The following is a 22071-nucleotide window of genomic DNA, read 5'->3' on the forward strand; positions in this document are numbered from 1 at the left end:
ATTTGCTTAGAGCAATACAGCATATTTCAGCCATACCCCTTCCCACGCAACATTGGACTGTTCCAAATCACCCCTGCGCAAAAATGGAACATCCTCTTAACAGTACATTATCCCCCAAAGTGGACTGGTATTGTGAATTGATTCCAGGTAAAACAGAGCTTGCTTCTATTTTTCAGAAAATGACGATAATCACACCTTCCATTCAGAAAATTTTCATCATGACTGAAAATTGTTGAATGACTTCATTTAGTGTCATTAACAATTTTCAGTACGATAACTAGGTGTAAGTTTAAAAAAAGTATAAGCTCCTTGTTATGTGGGTACATTTATTATTGCAGTGAACTTTCGCTGATTGGCTAGGTCTTTGATTCAATTTACTCTCCGGCTGACGCGCACAGGTGTGGCTCTGTGCGGGGTCACGGAAGGTCACGTCAGGAGGCCAAAAGAAAACAAATTTCCCCTCAGAAAAGTGCCAAAATTAATCATTTTAAAGTTGTTTATGTCAAAAATTTTACTTGTATCTTGTTACCAAGTATCTAATGCCTATCTATACCAAATTTCAGGTCATTTAATTGTAATTCCAGGGTACAGGAGCCAAAAGTGTCCTTTTTTGGTCAAAAATTGGCCAAAAATCGCAAAAATAGGCATTTTGTTGCACTGTACACCAAAAGTGTTAGTGAATTTATATGAAGAGATTATCAAGGCACATCTGTGTCAAATTTCAGCTCATTCGGTTGCAATACCAAGGTACAGGAGCCAAAAGTGTCATTTTTTGGTCAAAAATTGGTCAAAAAATCGCAAAAAATAAGCATTTTGTTGTACTGTACACCAAAAGTGTTATTGAATTTATATGAGGGCATTATCAAGGCACATCTCTGTCAAATTTTTGCTCATTTGGTTGTAATACCAGGGTACAGGGGCCAAAAGTGTCCTTTTTTGGTCAAAAATTGGTCAAAAAATCGCAAAAATAAGCATTTTGTTGTACTGTACACCAAAAGTGTTATCGAATTTATATGGGGGCATTATCAAGGCACATCTCTGTCAAATTTCAGCTCATTTGGTTGTAATACCAGGGTACAGGGGCCAAAATATACAGTTTTGGTCTAAAATTGACCAAAAAATCTCAATAAAATCATTTTAGAGGCAGATATGAAAAAAATGGGAAAAAGCATCAAGGTATTGGCCCACTCTACCCCTGTGCCGAATTTCAGGTCATTCGGTCAAGGAACGGCGGAGATGAATCACTTTGAAGATTTGACAGGAGAAAGAAAGAAGAAGAAAGAAGAAACATTACGAATACTATGTATGGCTGAAATATAAAAAGACAAGTGAATAATAGTTTTCATTATAAAGACTACCTACGCACAATTTAATACACCTGTTGCGAAATGCTACAAAAACACTGGTAAAGTACCAGTTTTAGAAACACGGGTAAAACACCAGAGTTTCTAAATACTAGAAAAACAGTCATATTGGATATCCATAGGTTAGGTGCATTTAACAAAATGTGCGATATTCTAATGAATACCTTATCTACATAACTAATAAAGACATTTCATACTTCTTTTGTGGCCAATTCATGGTAGAGACTTCATATTGGAGATATATAGGTTGCTTGAGGACAGGTGAATACAATTAAAAGCATCTTATGTCGAGACTCAAGAATATGCAATAATGGGAATACAAGGGATCGAACCGTCCTTTTCCGAAACAACTTCAACTGTCTTATCAAAATGTTAATATTAATACTATGGATGGAGTTATGTATCAGATTCGTGTTCTTATATCATTCTGAAACTGCATTGTGTGATTTATACCAATAAACTTCTAAAATGTTATGTAAACCCGTTTTTTTTGGGGGGGGGGGCGAAATCGCTAAAGGGGGCGAGATAGGGGGGCGAGATCACTAGCCGGGGAGGGCGAGATCGCTAGTGATTTCGCCCCCGGGGGCGAGATCACGGGGGGGGGGGGGCGAGATCGCTGTGAACCGGCCTGAATCACCCTTCTGATTGGTTGACGTTAGGGCTAGGCAGTCAATCAAATACCCTGCCAACAAGATACTCCCTCCTGTTGTTCGAGGGAAAGCGAGGAGTCAATCACGTTGCCTCTTGAGTGTTTGCGGCGACTTGATTGGCTTGTGATGGCTGACAAGCTCACCGTTACACTCGGGGTGACAGTTTTCCACACACTTCCCATCCTTCATGACTGTTCCTCCCGTACATTCCATCTCTCCCTGGGCCCCTCCCTCGATGATTCGGGCGTCCATGATCTCTACGTCCTTTTCCCCGCTTCCAAAGGAGTAGAAACGGATGCCCAATGGTGGACCCACATCATTGTAGACCATGTAGACTAGTCCTTTCTCCTGTTGGCAGAAAATGTTAAAAGAATCGTTTTATGTGCTCATAAACAGTAGCTGAGGATACCAGTGCTACACCAGAATCGACATAGAGAACCATGTAGATAGATAAGTGTAAACATATCACTTACGGAAGTGTCAGAGCCGATGCCATACTTGATGTAGGTTCGCTGGTTTGCACTGTCTTCCTCCAGGCAAATGAAGTACGGCTGGAACAGTTTGGAGTCACCCAGACTTCGGGCATTCTTCGCTCCCTCGTATTTCACCAGCTTCATTCCCTAAGAATGGGACAATAAACACGATGTGGATGTTCGAACTGTTACACAAAGGTTGGTGAAATGTAATTGATGAGTACTTTAAGACATCAAGACCGTTAAGAAAACAAAATCTGACCCATGTAACAACAAGGCCATAGCATGTTCAGGCCAAAAGATACAAAAAATAGAAGCTCTGCTACAGTACCAAGGTCGCAAACTAGGGGGCCTGTGTCTGTCCAACACCTATATCAAAATGTCATCGTAATCCACCAAGAGTTTCTTGAGTTATGCTGAGTACAAAAATCCGGATCCGGAAATGCAAACACACACATATACTAAACCCGTAACTATATCTCCATTTTTCATGGAGATAATAGTATTATAATTATTACAAACACGATTAGAACTGCTTGACCTGACTGTATTGTAACAGCTGGTGCTTGAAACTCTTTTAGAAAATAATGGCGTTACCTTGTAGAGCGCAACACCCTGGTAACTGATCTGGAGATGGTACCAGGTGGTTTTATCCCTCGGAATGGCGGAGAACACCACAAAAATGTCGCCTGAAGACGCCGCAACGAAGTACAGACACTTTCCTCCCTCCTCCGCGGGCTTGATTTGGTAAGAGTTGGACCACTTCACCGTGCAGGGCGCCTCGAGTATAGCGGCTAAAGAACGGCTGGTAGAAGCAACAGAACAGCATTGCTTATCAGGAAAACACATTCTGAATGAACCATCAACAATGACTTCATTATTTCAGTGTTCCGTAAAGGGGAAGAAAGGCAGAGAATCACACCAGAACTGAGACGTATAAAGCGTAAAAACAAACAATAATTACATTGTGCAGACTATGCACTATCATAGTTTTGCAAGACTGACAAATGCCTAATACATGTACATCTGTATCTTTCTTTCTTTGCCATTGGCAAAAGGAAAAGAATTGCCTGAACAATAACAACATTTAACGCCTACCAACATTTGGTATTGCCACGCTTGCTGTTTACGCAGTGTGAGAAGTGATCATAGGAGCGAACCTGGGTTACAATAGGATAAATTCAAGGCTATCAAACTTACCCCCCCTTTGCCTGGGAGTGCTCTAACGGGCTGACATACTCAGCTCTGGCAACATCCATGTTTGCGTAGTTGCGTGGCAAGTTTCCCAAAACCTGTGGAGACAAGGGCAGGATAATCAAATTCTAGTAAATCAGTGGATTTCATCCAACCAGAACTTAGTGTAGTATACAGAAAAACAATAAGAATGGTGCGGAACTGTTAATATTGCTGGCTTGAATGTTCATCAGTCTCTAGTAGAAATCGTTATGAAGAAAAATTAAACTGCATGTAAGTTTTCAGTACAAAACTGGCCTCAACTTGCGAGAACAAAAGAATCTTTATGAAAGAGAGTTTATGAAAACTTTTATCTAACATTTTAGCAAAAGCAAAAGAAGCCATTGTTTTAGATGTGGTCATTCTTTATCAGAGACGGGGGGGGGAGCCATAAACTTTCTGTAACTTATGATCCACTGCTCATCGAATCACGTGTTATCTTTCATGGCATCGCAGAAGCATTGCTGCATTGATCATTTCTTGACAAAGGCTTTTGCTGGACAGTTTGGTATTTGATTAAGTACATTTTTCTTTCGGAAATTACAGTTCATCTGACACTGTGCTTCCAGTAAACATTATCACAAGATACACGAGTAAACGAGTAAAAAAGTACACGAATGACTAAACAAATGAATACCTATAAATTGGTGAGGTACCTGTTTGGATGCTTCTTGGTCTGGAGGTGTGACATCAAACGTTCCGGTTGCTTCATCGTATGTCATCACAAAACCAAAGCAGGAGACCTGTGTTTGTAAATAGAAGTTTGTTAAACACTTGCTCCGGCAAATGTACATGTAACGTTATATCCGCCATCATTGTAAATAACTCTAAATAGAGCATTACGCAGCTCAGAGTCAAAATTATACAACGCATCGTCGCACTACATGCGTGGGTTTGATAGTCACAAACATCCAGTATTATTATATACTATAGCTTTAGCATTCACACTCATGGTCCATGAAATAGGTCATGGCTTGTTCTATTGGGGTCACATAGTGGAAAACAAAGATGTCACTGGTCACGCAATTTATAGTGCACGTTACCGTGGCCAGCAACCTTTAAATTCCTAAACGTTTTGTCAGTTAGATAATGAACACGTTGTCTGGCTGGACTTACCTTCTTGTTGTTGGTATCGCCACTCCCGCCATTGTTACGGCTGTTGTACATGTGCATTGGTGATCCGGCAGTGTGACAATTCCATCTGTTGATAAAAAATCAGTTTTGTGGGTTGTTGCACCAATAACTATTTGAAAATCAAATAGTTTAGCAATTCACCACAAAGGTATCAGAAAATTTAGGGTAAAACTGGATACCGGTACAGGAAATTCAGTTACAGGTACATTTCAGGTCCAGAGGACCAGGTCCAGGTCCGGACCTAAACCTGGACCGACCTAATCATGAAAACTTGTGAATGGTCGATAATCAAAACAATAGTCCAAGTTTCTACAAAAGGAATTGATATATATTTGGTGGAGTATTCGACTGCTGTTGGCGTTTTAAAATCCACACTCTATAAGTTTGACTGTAGAAACTTGGTCAAATTGGCTTTAAACTCTACTCTACTTGCCTCTCGTTACTTTCCTGAATCTGTAATAAGCGCCAAAACTTGTAAACCCCTGCCAATATAATCTATTCATTTCCTACTTGGTCCAAAACCGATCTATTTTTTTTTCAGGGCTGTTTTTTTTTCGGACCGGTCCAACAAGAAAAATGATGTACTGGTACACCGTACCGGTACCCACTCATAGATTGGTATGTACATTGCTGATGAGCTCTGTTAGGAATGTTTAGGTTCTTACTTTCCCCTGGCATAAACTAGGAAGGCCTCTGTGTTCTTCGTAATTTCGTAGTTGATGTTTTCAGGAATATCAAATATGATCTGCAATTAAAACAGCAAAGTTATGATAGTGATATGAAAGCCTTCAAGTTATTCTGGTTACTACAGATGTATTCGTTAAGGAACAAACACTCCAGGCTATTCGGACTGTTCATGAACCTCCAGTTCTAAATCAAAAAGAAGTGAGACGTGCGTTGATAGCTGACAAATAATTCACACTTGTAGGAATAATAAACCACTACGCTTCGCTCATTCGGTGATTTATCCCTTGTACCTCCTACCTTATAAGTGTCACCATTGATGAGTTCGATCCATTTTGGGTAGGTAGTTCCGGAACTACCCCCCTTCACGCCCAAGTCTTCAGTCGTACATCCAGGTTTGCCCCCCGTTAGGCGGAAATCAGTTGTGGGCACTGGTCCCTGTGGAAAAAAAACGGATCATTCATCAGAGTTCTGAATACGCAGTGAGTTCATGAAAAGGTTCCATACACTAATTTTCCCATCTGTTTATAAGGAATGCAACATGGTAGGTGAGTAAAGACCAAGAAGTGTGTCAAGTTTCGTTCCTCTGAGCTGCGTCAATGGGAAATTCCTGTCAACAAAATCCTTCCGCCAACATTGATGAGGAAGGTGCTGATGAGAGACTCAGAGGCACGATGCAACTCGATTCAAAGGGATCTTTATTCACACACTGTGCTTGTACAATCACGCCATGATGGAAGAGAGTGACCACGTGACCCTTAACACTGACGTCACACGACAGTGACGTCACCACATAGTGACGTTCAATACCTATTATAAATCAGGGCCTGATGACTGTTCTAATTTAGACTACATCAAATGTTACATTTTGCTTGATCCTAGCCGCAATTAGAAATATTTTTAGAATATAGAAACCAAATTATTCATATTCATGTATGGAAGCATGCATGCCCTATATAAGTGCGTATGCCATTTTGACTGGAAGTGGGTTAGACAATTTATTTGTTTGACCGGATAGTGAGTGAGTGTGTAGCAGCCCTCGGAATTATAATGGATACTATTGTATCATTATTTTGGGTCAGCTTTGTGCCAATATGGTAAACTACATTTCTTAAAAGACAGGCACGGATAACATGATTGGTTCCAGTGGAACAGGACAAAACAGAAAATAAAGTATCACATTTACCTACGGATAACAGTAACTAATTTTATCATCTACAAATTAGATGCCAACTCTTTCGTTCCTGCCTGTAGTTCTGAACAGCATTAACCGTAGTGGTACTAGTTATTGTCCAGACATTGGTGATGGGTATCTCATTATAAATACATTCTAAACAGAGATGGAACAATGAACAAAATGTTATACACCATACCTCTTCCATGTACACAACTATTGCCCTTTCCAATGCGAGCCGTTTCTTGTCCAGTCCTTCTTGAAACTTGTCCACTGACGTGAAGTCACAATATCTGTGCAGATTCAGACGTAGGATCAATACTTGGCTTGAGCCTTGGATATCTTGTAAGGGTAAGAAATCACTAAGATATTTGCTGACTTGGTATATTCATGACAATCCAAATCAATTAGACGTAAACATCAGCTATGCCACATACCAAAATCAGACCTATTTCTACAAAATCTATTGTTATTATCATTTTGTTGCCAATTCAAGATCATAAATATTAGATTGGTGTGCATCCCAACTAGCTTCATGATTAATCATCTTCTACGAATGTCAGAATTACCGTTTCTCAGTGGCAGATTCCATCACTCCGTTGCTGTTGTTTACCAGCTTCTGCACCTCATAGTACTTTCTTCCTGTGATGTCTTCGGTCTTCAGGCTATGGATTTGTTTTTAAAGAATATGGAAGTTAATACCAGAACACTTGAATCTTGTAAGAACCTTCCATAATAACTTAGAGGATTCTATTGCCAAATTTTTTATTTCTAATTCCCTACAATCCACTGTCCCACATTCTGTGCCATTAGGCCAAAGTAACATAAAAAAAAGGTGTTAGGATTTTCAGTACAAAGATAGTATTACTTTTATCTTTATCTATGGAACAGAGTTAATGCCGCAGCACATATTTTAAGTTGTCCATTTACTGGTCAAATCGGAATGATGTGTGACAAAGCTCACTTTTCACTGAAGCAGCCGTCTGCAGCATCACTGATGTCAAAGGGAAAGAGAAGTTTGTAGTTCATGTCCAACAGCTCCGACATGGTGCCCATGAACATCTCGATGGGTTTGGGGTATGTAGGGATGGACTTCAGCCACTCCACGAAGGTGTCTTTGAAGCCGGTGGAGTAGAAGTCAGCTACGATGGAGGCAACTTCCTGGTCGCCTCCTTCTACTGTCACGTGGGTGTTGGAAGTCTTGGAAGACTGCCTGTAAGAATACAGACGTTTGATTGTTTAATATTCAGAAGAGATTCGTTTTTCACAAGGCTGATAAGCTTATATGATTTACAGTGATTTTGCTTCACGGAACGTTTGTTACTCTGGTCAAGAATTATAAGGGACATCGGTTAGTTTTTCGAACAACAGGTAATTGAAAAAATAAGCGAAAAGTTACTGTTCACTGCAACTTAGAGGTAGAGCTCGTGTCCAGTATAAGTATTTTTCATTAGGTCATCAAATGTTATAAAAGTATGGAAAGAAAAAAATGACCCTAATTGTGCATAACATTTAAAGTGAAAAATGAAACCAATTTAGCTCACCGAAGGGATCTTTCACTGGTTGTGACAGAAAAGCCCGACAATATGAACAGATATTCCATTGTGTTATATTATGTTATATTATGTTACCTTATTCCCACCATCACAAGAGTAAAAGAAATGTTTGTCATACGAGGATCCACTAGACATTCCCATTCCAAAGTGACCACCGGCGTTGAAGAAAAGAGAATTATAAGAAGCCTGGGCCTGGATGGAGAAATCCTCCATGCTTTCACTCTTGGAGGCTTCTTGTGTCTTAAACAGCCTGAAGGAACCGCCAAACTTTGCTGACTTGATGAAATGGGTTCCATAGCGGATGATGAACCGTTCTGTATATATCAAATGATTGTCTAAGAGCAAAGGTTTTGCTTATGTTTGTGGCTTATTCTGCATTAAAGAAAAATATATTGATTTCTTTAATATGAAAGATATTCTTGATATGATATTTGAAAATAAAATAAAAATGATTAAAACTGACGAAGCTTTGCCTTCCCCTCGATGAAATTTTTCGGAAGAGCCAAGAAGTCTCGCAGGAAGGGTAGACTCAAGGTGTCCGGCGTGATCTCATCCAGGAAGATTTCATACCTAGAGGTGAAATGAGTCAAATTTTCTCATCAACAAACCTTACGAGGGGCGTTCAAGAAGTAATCCACCTGACCCATGTCCCAAAGGAGGAGATTAATGAAACTTGGTGCAGTTATTAGTCTTTCTCTTCATAGAAATAACCCAGAGTTATGCATTTCTACCATCGTTTGATGCAGCTCTGTACACCGTTTTTGTAGGACGCCCCAGGTTGGTCCTGCAACAGATGCCTCATCAATGGCAGAAGAGGGACGACCAGGTCTGGGAGCTGTTTCCACAGACTTCCGGCCATGTTTGAATTCACAATGCCAGCGTTTTACAAGGTCATATGATGGGGAATCATCACCATAAGTTTCTTTTATTTCATCAAAAGTCTCATTTGGTATGCGTCCTTTCAAATACAAAAGCCGGATCACTGCGCGACACTCAACTGGCTCCATTTCACACCTGGTCCATTTTACACCTGACTCAGTTCAAACACCTTTAAATCAAAAAAAAACAAAATTAGTTCAGAGCTGTTTTTTGCAACATAGAGATATGAATCATTACATATGCAAAATTTCATCTAGATCAGACAACTGGAAGTGGGTAAGTTGGATTACTTCTTGAACGCCCCTCGTATAATCCGTTTATGAAAGTTGGTCATCCAGGTAAAAAAAAATACGTCAAATAGGAAGTAGTGGATACAAAAAACTGAATATTTTGGAAACGATCAGACGTTTTCCTTTCAGACAGCATTCATTATGTTTCGTCAGTGTTATTGACAAAAGATAAAGAATGTTGAATAAAGAGACTCGTTTTGCCATTGCTTTATAAACACTAATATCCCAACCTGATGAAACTATTCACGGATAAAGGATGTTCTCTAAAACGTCAGTTTCAATGACGAAAGATAAGGAATGTTATCTGAAACGTCTGACAGTGTCCAAAATCATATCCTGCTGCTTGAGCATCTGCTTATTTGTGTTACTTATAACATTATCTTATAGCCATAAAGGAAATACATATATGATCGAGCAGAATTGCAGGAACAAAATTTAGGCTTTTAATAGGCTCTAGGATGATAACGTTTTTAAGATTTGCCTTTCCCTCGCTTATAGTGGGGAAAAGCAAGATGGAAAACGACTGACCAACGGTTTGTATGATCAATTCATTTGAAACAACAAGTTTGCTCCGCTCACTTTGTTATTCATTTGGTGATTTTAATTTAAGTCCCTGGTCATCCGTCATTGCAATTAGTGAGGGTCTGCATGCTCTTTTCCGTAAGGCGTAGGCAGGCCTTTTTAATTCCCGTAATTCGTAGGGTAAGCTATTTTATTTCACGTAATTCGTAGTGAGGATGGAAAATTTACCGTAAAGCGTAGCCAGTGTATTTCACGTAAGGCGTAATCTAGCCTAAAAATTTCACGTAAAGCGTAATTAAGCCTAAAAATTACCCGTAAATCGTAGCTGGCCTCCCGAATTTCGTAAGTCGAAACGTAGTCTACCAGTAAATTTAGTCCTTCAAAACACAGGAAATTGCGTTTCAGAGGATCAAGATTTCAAAATTTCGCCGGACCTCACTTGCGACTCCTTTCACCTTCGGCTTCGGTCATCGACATGGTAAAAATATGGTATATACCCTCAAAAATCTTCTTTTTTTCGCAAATAGAAATGTCATTGAAGTTAGCTTAGTCTGCCAGCAAAATTTGCCCATCAGAATGCAGGAAATATCATTTTAGAGGGTCAAGATTTCAAAATTTCCATGGTCCTCCTTGTGCCGCCTCGCGTCTTTGGAACTCGAAATTCTGAAAATATGTTGGGGATGTGCGTCAACCTCAAAGATCTGTTTTGCTAATAGAAATTTGCCCATCAAAATGCACAAAATATCGTTTTATAGAGGGTCAAGATTTCAAAATTTAGCCGGATCTCCTTTGCCACTCTATTCACCTTCGGTCATCGACTTCGTAAAAAATATGTATCATGGCTGGGGGATGTGACGTGTCAACCTCAAACACATTTTTTACTGATAGAAATGTAATTTCACTTAGTTTTCTATAATAGCCAAAAAAAACTGGCGTTTCAGGGGGGCAGGATTTCAAAATTTCCCCAGACTTTCCTTCGGCGCTCGACGTTGCAAAAATAAGTTGGCTGGCGTCACCCTCATAAGCTTACGCTGAACCCCTGGGACTCTTTAATCAGAAATGCCATTTAACTTAGCTTTGTTTGCCAGCGAAAATTTCCCTTCAAAATGCAGGGAATAGTGTTTCAGAGAGTCAAAATTTAACTCTTTCTTGCGGAGCACGACCCCGCCTCTGTAGAGTGTTTCCAGCCTTCCAGAATTTAGCGTAAACCGTTGTCAGCCTGTCTGAATTTAGCGTAAAACGTTGCCTGCCTTTGTGAATTTAACGTAAAGCGTTGTCGACCGTCCCGAATTTAGCGTAAATCGTTGTCAGGACCCCCCATGCAGACCCTCATTAGTGCAGGAGTACATAATGCCATATAAAAGCAAACTCACCTGATCACGTCACACTGAATAAGAGACATGAAGGACTGCTTCTGTGATGATGACTCCTTCCCATATGCTGACTCAACGGCAGCCTGTGTGGACATAAGATCCATTAACGGCCAAGAAAAACAGTTACAGATAACCGCCCTTTTTTAACATATCAATGAAATGAAGTATGATATATTAGGCTTTGAATATAATGGTTGAAATTAGATTCAGTAATTCAGACTTCAGTAAAAAAATGTTGCCAAACGTGAAACCCATCATCATTTATCATACCATAAATAGAAATATTTTAATCGTTTAACAATGATAAAGGTTTTCGGAAGTAATATGTAGGTCCGGAATGAAACTGGAGCCTGGTAGACAAAACTAAAATTCTTCGGTGAAAAAAAAACAAAAACATGCAACCAAACCTGGAAGCCAAATCCGGAAAATGACACTCCGGCTTTCATCTGAAGGGAGTGACGATACGCCTGTCTGGACTCAAAGACGTAGGACCCCACGTCCGTGTCAAAGATGCCGTGAACGTTCATGGTGTCAGGAACGTCCTCATTGCGGTACCTGTGGTACACAGTGAACAATATTTCATTGCATTGTCATAGCATAATACAGTCTACCTGTGGTGCATAGTGAACAATATTTAATTACATTGTCATGGTATAATGTTGTCTTGTAATGAAAATTATATAAAATGCAGCAGCATGGTAATCTCCAGGCAGATTTACCAGTGACATAAGATAGTATCAAAACTGGCAAAGGATTACAACTTGCCAGGCAGCTTTTGATACAGCATTTGACAGCTGACATTTTATGCTATCGTAGGATTTGCTTCTAGGATCAAACGTTACCGAAAAGCACGTGGTATATGTTTGCTGTATCTGTCCGTGTGTTTAGATTACTTTTAGATTAGACGTATTACAATCTTGCTAAGTGTGACATACAATAGAGCATTTCCTTGATACTCACGAGCCCTTGTTTTTACAGTTCCGCTGCACGACTGTTTTCCTTCTGGACGTGCTGCTGTAGTCTCCGCGACCATCAAAGCCGACCCCGATGTAGGCACACCCCTCCATCATGTTCTGTGTGACAAGAGCACGTTAATGTTACGGTAATGAATGAATGAATAATCATTACTAACTAGGTATTTTTCCTCCATTGCTCATAGATATAAAGGAAAATCTCAAGGAAGGCCATGAGACAGTACAGGGAATTTTAACGTGATGATGAAAGGTATGTGCACGATACATGTCATTGTCATGTTTCTCTGTATGTCTGAATAGCAGCACGTTACCAGAACAATGGCATGATGCCTTGATCATGGAAAGTAATACTATTTGCTTCTTAATAGTTTCAGGGACGTGAATCAAGCCAGGTTATATCCGGGATTCAAAACTCACCTGGCAGACTGGACTGAAAGCCTTCTTATTCCAGCAGGGATCGCCCTTTTTGTATCCTGTTCCGAAACATCCGTTCATCAGAGCAGGACCCATTCCCATGGGGTAAGAGAACGCCTTTGGTTGGGAACTTTCATCGGGTTCACTGTCCGTCCTGCCATTGGAGAAATAAAGCTTACTCACAATGGTTATTGGATAGAAATATTCAATATAATGAAAATGCGGAATCTGACTAAATTATATCTGCTGCTGATCTACACGTGCATATGCCCCAGAAACGTAAATGGTCAGATTGATTTTTAATCATTATTATAAGCTCCTTTACTATTTAGAGTAGGCATGCGCGACGAAAGGTGAGTACGAGTAACAGGAATTGTGGGTAACAGGTCAAAGGTTAAGGCTCCTGAGACAGAAACAAAACATACTCTGAACACTGTAATGCAAATCGAGACAATGGCCGAGACGAGAAATGTTGACAAGCTATCAAGGACTTTTTTACCTTTGACATATCCCACAATTCCTGTCGCTGCGGATGTGTAATCAGATGAGTAAATGTGTCTTGTTGTACGGGGGCGGGGTCTCGTGTATCATATTGACAGGTAGTTTTATGTGTATGTAGACAAAGTTAATGGACCAAATACATACCTGGGGTCTTTCTTCACGTCTATTTTCATCTGCATCCCTGGTGGAGCGAACATGTCATCCTCCACCATGCCTTTCTGTGCAACGAAGTCCACTTCAGCCTGTAAAACAAAATACATTACATCAACGGTGGTTTCAATAAAGTCGGTTGTTACAGTTGCATTTGGAAGTAAAGTGACTTAAAAAAACATGATATATATAAAAGAAACCAAATAACAAATTCACGAAAGAAAAAGGTCTCAAATAAAGTTACTGACATATTTTACTCAGCGTCAAAAGCTTTGATAACTTCCCCCAATCAATTCTACCGTTTTCCTTCATACCAAGGCCTCACGTTGGAATTACTGCAATCAAACTCTCGAAACTCTCGAACTCTCAGTACAGTGCTTCCATGTTCTCTGAGTAGACTTTTACCACACAAGTCTATTTCATATAACAAACAAAAAAGGAGAACTGTTACAGTTCTGATGCACCTTTATCTCATGCTCCTGGCCGTCACCACCGTCATCATCATCACCGTCTCCGTCATCTTCTTTCTTTTCATGTTCAGCTGTAACACAATGTTCAGCTGTAACACAATGTTCAGCTGTAACACAATGTAAAACGAAATACATTCCGAATAATTGATGATGGCTGTTTCTTCGTATCCGAAGATCAATTGTAGGCAGATAAGGTTGATTAAACGACCAGCCTGCCTGGCCTGCACGTGACTTTTTAAGGTGAAGGAGGGGTGTGCACTTCCTTCTCCACCCTCTCGTCTACTGGCGCACTAAGTCCTACAGGGACAGAACTGTTTTGCCACGTAAAGCCCCGGTCACAAGAATCGTACGACGTCCTTGCGATGGCATATTCCGCATATCGCACGATGAGCGCAGTGGATCGCAGCTAAATCGTAAGCAAAATCAGCCATCGCAGAGCATCGGATCATGTTCAAAATGTTTCCAGCGTCGTACGATTTTTCACTTGTGTCTCTTCTGTATAGCCGTCTGACCGTTGTTGTGCTTCTTTAACCAACAAAATGTGGACATAGCTGTTGAATACCTTCCTATAATATCTTTAACTGTAAAAATAAATTAAAAAAGACCGTGACCACAAGAGTATTACAAGCAAAAGTTTAAATCAAGCGTGAGTACTGGTATGGTTATCTCGGCCTGCTTGCCGGCTATACGTATCAGGCTCTTTCGAAGATCGTATCATGATATGCTATCAACAAAAAGATGCCATCATACAAAAATCATATCATATGCATTATATCATATATATTTCCGACTCATAGAGCCTGCCTTTATGTTTGAGTTGTCCCCATGGTTATTACGATTATGGTAGACTGACCCAAGACCGACGAGAGCTAAGATTTGATCTAATTATAAACTCACAGGCATGAAGCGATCAAACAATTGTCTGCATCACCTGTGCGGGGCGCGCTGTTCTCTGGTTGCGACTGTAGCAGTTGCGACTGATATATATTTCCCTTTTCGTCAATATCGACAATATCAGGGAAAACTGAAACCATCACAACATGCTAAAAATTCATAAATCTAAAACCTCATCAGTAGACAAAAATTGCCGTAATGAAGTCTGCTTTGGGGGCAAATAAAATCTTACGACGATAGCGAAATTTTGAACATGTTCAAAATCCATTTCAGCTCTATTTTCGTCATAGGAGGCTCCCCGATGTACTATGATTTACCTGCGATTGACGCAGGTACGCTCTAATGACCTCATCGTACGATGCATACGATCCTTGTGACCACGGCTTCATATATTTAAACCATTGCTACCGATTCTTCCCCGACTTACGACGTACTGCGCTTATGCGGCGCATAAAACCTCCATCGCAGTCAATCGTACGATTCTTGTGACCGGGGCTTAAGACGGCCCCAGCAGATGCAGATTTATTATTTGGAGTTTCCATCTCCTAGGAGGACTCCCGACCAAGGATGCAAGGGGTTCCTCCTACCCCTGATTCCGAATAATTGGTAATAAGCTATATGCACTCAAAAGCATGATCAGAGAGATTTTGTAATACAAGCTAAATGACAACTTACCAATGCACGCGAGGGGTCAAACGATTCAAAGCTTCATAATATCACATTTTTCTGCCTTACCTTTTCCAAATATCTTATCGACCGTGTCCTCTGCCACCTCTTTTTCCACTTCTGCCGTGACCTCAGCCTCCTGTTGCACACTTTGCGCCATGATATCCGGTCCCATGTTCTCCATACCACCCAGTTGTTTTATTGTGTCGGTAAGTTTTCCTGCATCGAAGCTCCCTCCTGATGCTGTACATAGTGAGATAGAAGAAACATTTGGTATCAGATACAGCGCTGTTAGAGCCAACGTTAACGTTGCACTGATAACGGCATGCAGTTCAGTTCAGTTCATCCACTGTGCCAGGATTTCCACAAATTCTTAACAGTCAGAAGTATATATCGATCTCCAGTTCGCCAAATTTTAAAATTGTCATAGAATGAAGCTTGTTTTTCCCTGCAAATCCACCACGCGATGTTCCATGGGGCTGGGTGACCTGCTAACATCAGTCTGTCCCTAAGAATTGTGGCCCGACCGAAATTGTCTTCATAGACCTCCCAGACTCGTGGTGAGTGCTATTTTTCCTGCTTTGTGACGACAGCTTAAATGACTGCAAGATCGTCCTTATAAATACACAATTGCAGATGCCACATCCTCTCATACCAATCTCATACCATGTTTACCTAGTATACCCTTTTGACTTTCTGGTGGAGATGAGTTTTTGAGATTGAAACAAAGGTAAGTAATTTTACAATGTCTTGTTTCAGGGATTGTTATGCTATGTGCCGATGGAGGGAATCAACTGTGGTGTCAGCCCTTGACATATACAGGTGCCTGGCATGACATAATTAAGAGTATGCTGATGCTGATAACAGAGTGTTACTAGGTCAGTAAGAGACATAGTACTGTGTACCAAACCAGTAACAAGGTCAGAAGACTTACATAAAAGGTTCCCAGCAAGATTCGCAATGGCCGGGAGGAAGCGTTTGTCCTTGACGTAAGCAGGGGCGTCTTCAGCAGCTGCTGCTTTAAGGGCATCTTGGAGTTCACCTGGCAATGCTGGAGTAGAGAATGGAGTGAAGAAACATTATCATGAACATTAAGATGAAAACCTGGTTTCTATAGATTATCGCGTTCTTACATATTGGTATTCATTCCCTTGTCATCGAAAAGTCAAGTGCACATTGTTGACATAAAGTCGCCTTATAGGATTTGGAAGGAAGTTAATACATAACATTGTACATCTTGTGCAATATGGCAAGGTATCGATGGAATACATGAGAGCTCTTGATTGAATCTGAAAAGAAAACCGTGTTTGATACGTTTTACCCATATCATGATTATATACACACCCTATAAGCCACTTAGTCCATCAATCTACTAGTACCAAGTATACATGTATTGTTTATGGTTTGCGTACATTTACACGCAGTAAGATAGACCGTGGGTAAGACATCAAAGTTAACCGCCATATAGAAAACACGTCTTGACATATATCTACAATTACAATAGACTGTTTACAAGCTACAGTTCATCGTTGATGTCTCGCATGTGTAGTTCGAACGATGAACCGGCTTATTTTAACTGCCGTTTGTAACATCATTGACGCCTGGTCATGATTGGTGTCATTATGATCAATCAACCAGATTGTAAGGAGTCATGCACTTACGTAGGGACCTTTTGATGACGCGGTGTCCGGGTTCAGACAATGGGTCCTTCTTTGACGCAGTCAGGATGAGGTACGCGGAGACGGCCAAGATCAGCATCAAGGGTACTCCCACACCCACTGCCCTCTTCATGTTGGACATCTAATGCATAAAAGACATAAAGTCACCATTATTTTTTATTACCAATATCCACACGAGCTAAAAGCGCAACATGATAAAAGAAACATGTGTAAAACAGCAGTCTCTCATCTTTTCTCAAAATGTGCCAAAGAATAGCGAAGTAAAACATCATACCCATGTTTAAAAGAGTCAATATATTTAGTTCTTCTTTGGACTACGCCGGCGTTGCCCCAAATCAAAACAGTATTTTTCAAATTTTGATTCCCATGTAACAATAAAGAAAAATATTCTCATTCTAAATTGACTCTTTCCCTATCTCCAATACGGAATTAAAGCTATCCCCATATCAATTCTTTGAACTTTCGCATGATGGTGTAAAAAGCCAAATTATGAGGATAAGGCACATCACCCCGTGGTCATAGGGAATTGACCCGATATTGGGCACAGGAGCCCACAATGTACATTTGGAAATAAGTAGACCAACTTCCTCCCAAATAAATCAATTTTAAGAGGCGTATGTAAATGTGTGGTCAAAGTCCTGAGGGCATACATATCCGTGGCACACCTAACTTGAATTTCATCGATCAGGTCATTGGGGACATGCAATACCGGGGCACTGGTTAGCCTCCATAGCAGGCTTTCTGGGGCCTTTTTTTGGCTCATAATACACTTTTGCTGGCCATTTCTATTTGTACTCGGTCGCTGATTGCTGGCGTTTTCTAATTGCAGGCTAGGCACAGGTCCTGGAGCCCAAAATGTGCGTTTTTCGCTGAAAATAGCACAAAATATCCAAATAGATGTATATATGCAAATGTGTGAATAATGTCCTGTGAACCTTTATCCTAGGTATTTCATACAAAATTCAAAGACATTTGGTTTAAAAACTATATCATAGGAGCCCAAATTTGGTCGGAAAATGTCCAAACAAAAATGATGTGAAAGACCTAGTGTATAAAGACATAAAAGAAGTCCGGGGATATTTGCACACTGTACTATATATTATATTACGCAAAATATCAGGTCATTTAGCCCCAAAAGAAGGGAATATAGCTGTAAGCTATGTGGTAAGCGCACATTTCATCGGGAAGCAGATAACTGATGACATTTATCCTCGATATTTCAAAATTCAGTAGTGTGATGCATTTGAAGAAGAAGTAGAGAACATAACAGGGCATCAACAAGACACAAAAGGACGACATGAGAACCAGTAGGTTTAGCCTGGAGCAACTGTTCACGCGCCACTGGTCAGAGCATAAATTCTATGTCACTTCCCTGCCCTTTTGTCATACTTGTTGAACAACTGCGATTATGAGAGCACGTATAGTCTATCGCGATATCCATGTTTGGGAATGTCTGACTTCTATTAAACTTTTATTCTTGGATATCAACTGTCCCCCGTTTTTTCTTCTTCCTAGAAGAGCACCGCCACCAGTGACTTATAATCCTCAGGTGGGATAGAGAGTCGCGATGGCCGGTTTGCTGTGCTGGTGGTGTTGCCAGTGTTGGTTCAGGGACGTCGCTACCGATGTTGGTGTCGGCGGTCTTGCAGAGCGGCGGGCGGGCGGTGTAATACCCCCTTCACATTAGGCGCGATTCGATCGGACGACGAGTCTGCGAGCTCTAATTTACGAGGAGGCATGACCCTGATGCCGACGAAGAAATGGCTGAGTTCCCCCTTCCCGTCAGGGTCATGCCTCCTCGTAATTTAGAGCTCGCAGACTCAGCGTCCGATCGAATCGCGCCTAATGTGAAGGGGGTATAAGGACGGTCGTGGCCGACGATGGCGCCGATATCGATGATGTGGAAGCCTCGGTGCTGGCGGCACGGGTGCGCGAACGGGTATTGCTTTGAGCCTAAAGCTTACGTCAAATTTCTAAACCTGGGCCCGACCGCCGGGCAGCTTTTGGGAAGGAATAATACGATATAAAAGGCATTAAAATACACAAAACGTAAACAGGAGAGTACTGGGGGGTGGGGGGTGATTTGTGTTTATTTTTGATATACTTTATATTTCTCGTTTCGTAAAGTAGACCGACGGGGACCCGGTTTGGAAATGCAACACTAGAATCAACCGTGTTGATCTAAGATAAGAAAGGGGGCGAAGCGGTGGGGAAAAACAGTCGGCTGAACAAAACGGAGCAAAAAAAACAACGCTCAACCGATCACGAGAAGTAACTACGTATACGAGGAATGAGGGAGTCAGATGGAGGTAAAAGCGAGGGAGGTCGTTTAGGGCTAGGGAACGTCCGTACAATTTGCGAGCCAACAGGAATCGTGACATTTTTTCGAGTACTGCTGTACAAGTAGCTCACCGATTGATCTAAATTGAAATGGATGGGACTACGGATTTTTTCTGCGTGGCCCTGGCTGCTACATAGTTCTAATAAGGTGTTGTTTAACATACAGCGGACCCAAGACGACGACCAACAACATAGGCGAGGATTGAGGTAAGATATATACTTTTCCTTTCTTGTTTACAAATCTACGTTTTTGGGGAGATTAAGTTAAGGTTAAGTCCCAGAGTGGCAGCGGATTGTTGTCCACTGTGTTGTGGGCATTCTTTTGGGAGGTGGAGCCAATCAAACTTCTTCAATCGTCTTTTACCTCCCCAAACGATGTCAGGTATCCATATTTACACCTGAGATCCCAACAAAAACATTTTAGTTCGCGTTCCGACATTCGAATAATGATGAACATGCCTGTCAGTCTTCTGAGCTACTACTGAAGGCCGTCGGACATTATATTCACTTCGGAGATTTCCGTTTATTGCACACAACCAATCACGGGCATATTTTGAGGCTTTGTTTCCCGCGTTACCGCCTTTGTTGGCACCGCTGTTGGTTGTGATTGGCGGCAAGTAACTGCACGCCCCTTCCTTGCGGTACATCTAAAGGCTGCTGCCATGGTAACTTCATGTAACACAGCATTTTCTACGCGGATCGGTTTACATACGCCTTGTACTGCGTGGTAGTTCCCAAACCCGACCACTCGCTGCTGAACAAATTATAAGTGGAGAAAGGAGTGTGTTCTGACTGCAAAATTTTAGGGTGCGAAGTGGGTTTGAAATTATGTTGCGCCAAGCAAAATGTGGTTTAATAATACGCAACCGGGCATTTCGCAGGCTGAAGTCTTAACATGAAAAATGCCTCCGTCGTCTTTCCTCCTTTCCTTTCCTTCCGAGAGCACACCGAGAAGAAGCGAACGTTAATGGCCAAATTCACAAGTCTCCCGGCTGTTTCACACACGGTATTTTGTCACCATGCAGTCGTCTTCCAGAGCGTTCCAAATTATGGAAGAAAATGAGCATATGCATCTCCTCGTCATTTTCCCATCAGCGCGCCGGCTTCGTAGGAAGGTATTAGATTGGGCGTGATAATTTCTCCGCCCACCTCACGGACAGTCTGAATATGAAAGCGGCGTGTTTACATATTTCTGTGGAGGTTTCGCAAAATTCCACGGTAGAAATTTGCGTAACGTTTCTGCCGGGATTAAATATTCCGGTCGGGATCGGGAACAAACGCTAACAAATCGTATGCATGAACATAACGCAAAGAAACCAAAGGTTTTGAATCATGGAGACATTCATTTTCCTGTTAAGTCCTCTCCGACCTCAAGCTCGGTCGGTAGACGATTACTTGCCACAAACACGGTTATAAAATACATTAGAACTTAGAGAAGTAAACTACAACGTGTGACAAAACAGTCCCGCGATTTGAAGGAAGGGAAATCTTGGCGGAGAGGGCGTTCGGCAATGATAATAACGACGATAAAAGAAGCAACGGATACCCAATCTCAAGTGCATGATTTGCCTCGCAAATTGCGCAAAATTGCGCTTTAGAGGGTTTAAAAATCCACATTTTCGGCGCTCGCCCCTCCCCCCCGACATATCTCCTGGACGCATTGATTTAAAAAGCTGGCGGGAATGCTGAACAAAAGACAATCGTACCCATACTTGGGCTGATGTCTCAGTTACTTAATCAAAGCATCTACACTCTCACATTTTTTGGGCGAAGTGAGAACTAGAAGAAGTCAGCCATACAATATTCCTACCAACATTTGTATGTTCGTAAATAATATCTTCAAAATTGAGGTGTCGACAATGTAAGGTAGTTGCTCAAACATTCATAAAAAGGTCTTTTGTATTGTCACGCAATATAAGGACGGCTGTATTGATGGAAAAGGTAAGTTTTCTGAACGAATATTTCATCAAGCGAGAGAAAATAAGCTAGACCGCAAAATGAGACGGGGATACAACTTCACGTAATTACGAATTTAATTCCCGTTGTCCAAATCTCATCAGATCAGGACAAACAATCTGGTCATTGCTAAACCTTCCTGTTTTCACGAGTATTATATACATGGCACAAACCATTATAGCATTTTGAAAAACTCGGATCAAATCAGAACAAGAGACAGTAGGTTACATACTCGATTATCTTACAAAAACAGCTACCGCGAAAAAAACGTACGTCGTCACGCAGGGACGAGCAGACGACACGCCAAAGTACATACAAATGCGACAAAGGGAACATATAGATACAGATGCGAACACCCGTCACATCTGACAACTACAATACTTTGTCCCTGGAGGTTACCTTCGTCAAAGAGTAAAGAGGGGTACATCAGGTCCCTAAAAACTCTCGACGGGAATGACTACTTGCACATTGAAAGTAATAAACGAAATAGCAAGTGATTAAAACTAAATATCAAAAATATAAAGCAGAATAAGAAGATGATTGACTTTTTCACTGCACATTTGATGCTCACCTGCTGTTTACAACTTGTGTTCCAGCACGATGCGTACGTGTCACAGCGAGGAACCCTCCCAGCCGCAGAGAAACGTCTGAGGTGTGTGCGGCAAAGGCAGAAGAAATATACATATAGGAGAAGA

General features: G+C 41.1%; 1 protein-coding gene across 1 annotated transcript in view; it reads right to left on the reverse strand.

Moving 5' to 3' along the window:
- Positions 1-22059, reverse strand: part of LOC118406182 — a 47100-nt gene extending 25041 nt beyond the window's left edge. The window contains exons 1-23 of the mRNA XM_035806065.1: positions 21948-22059; positions 17063-17201; positions 16336-16452; positions 15471-15644; positions 13836-13912; positions 13366-13463; positions 12724-12874; positions 12293-12405; positions 11740-11887; positions 11333-11415; positions 8732-8838; positions 8387-8582; positions 7677-7925; positions 7282-7377; positions 6912-7005; positions 5839-5976; positions 5520-5599; positions 4837-4921; positions 4377-4463; positions 3688-3779; positions 3085-3292; positions 2488-2634; positions 2158-2362 (exon numbers count right to left, since the gene is read on the reverse strand). Of these exons, the coding sequence (XP_035661958.1) occupies positions 2158-2362; positions 2488-2634; positions 3085-3292; positions 3688-3779; positions 4377-4463; positions 4837-4921; positions 5520-5599; positions 5839-5976; positions 6912-7005; positions 7282-7377; positions 7677-7925; positions 8387-8582; positions 8732-8838; positions 11333-11415; positions 11740-11887; positions 12293-12405; positions 12724-12874; positions 13366-13463; positions 13836-13912; positions 15471-15644; positions 16336-16452; positions 17063-17201 (2884 nt within the window). The 5' untranslated portion in view covers positions 21948-22059. The remainder of the gene's footprint in view (positions 1-2157; positions 2363-2487; positions 2635-3084; positions 3293-3687; positions 3780-4376; positions 4464-4836; positions 4922-5519; positions 5600-5838; positions 5977-6911; positions 7006-7281; positions 7378-7676; positions 7926-8386; positions 8583-8731; positions 8839-11332; positions 11416-11739; positions 11888-12292; positions 12406-12723; positions 12875-13365; positions 13464-13835; positions 13913-15470; positions 15645-16335; positions 16453-17062; positions 17202-21947) is intronic.
- Positions 22060-22071: the final 12 nt, after the last annotated feature.

The sequence above is a fragment of the Branchiostoma floridae genome, chromosome 18 (genome assembly GCF_000003815.2).
Source record: "Branchiostoma floridae strain S238N-H82 chromosome 18, Bfl_VNyyK, whole genome shotgun sequence".
Taxonomy (NCBI): Eukaryota; Metazoa; Chordata; class Leptocardii; order Amphioxiformes; family Branchiostomatidae; genus Branchiostoma; species Branchiostoma floridae.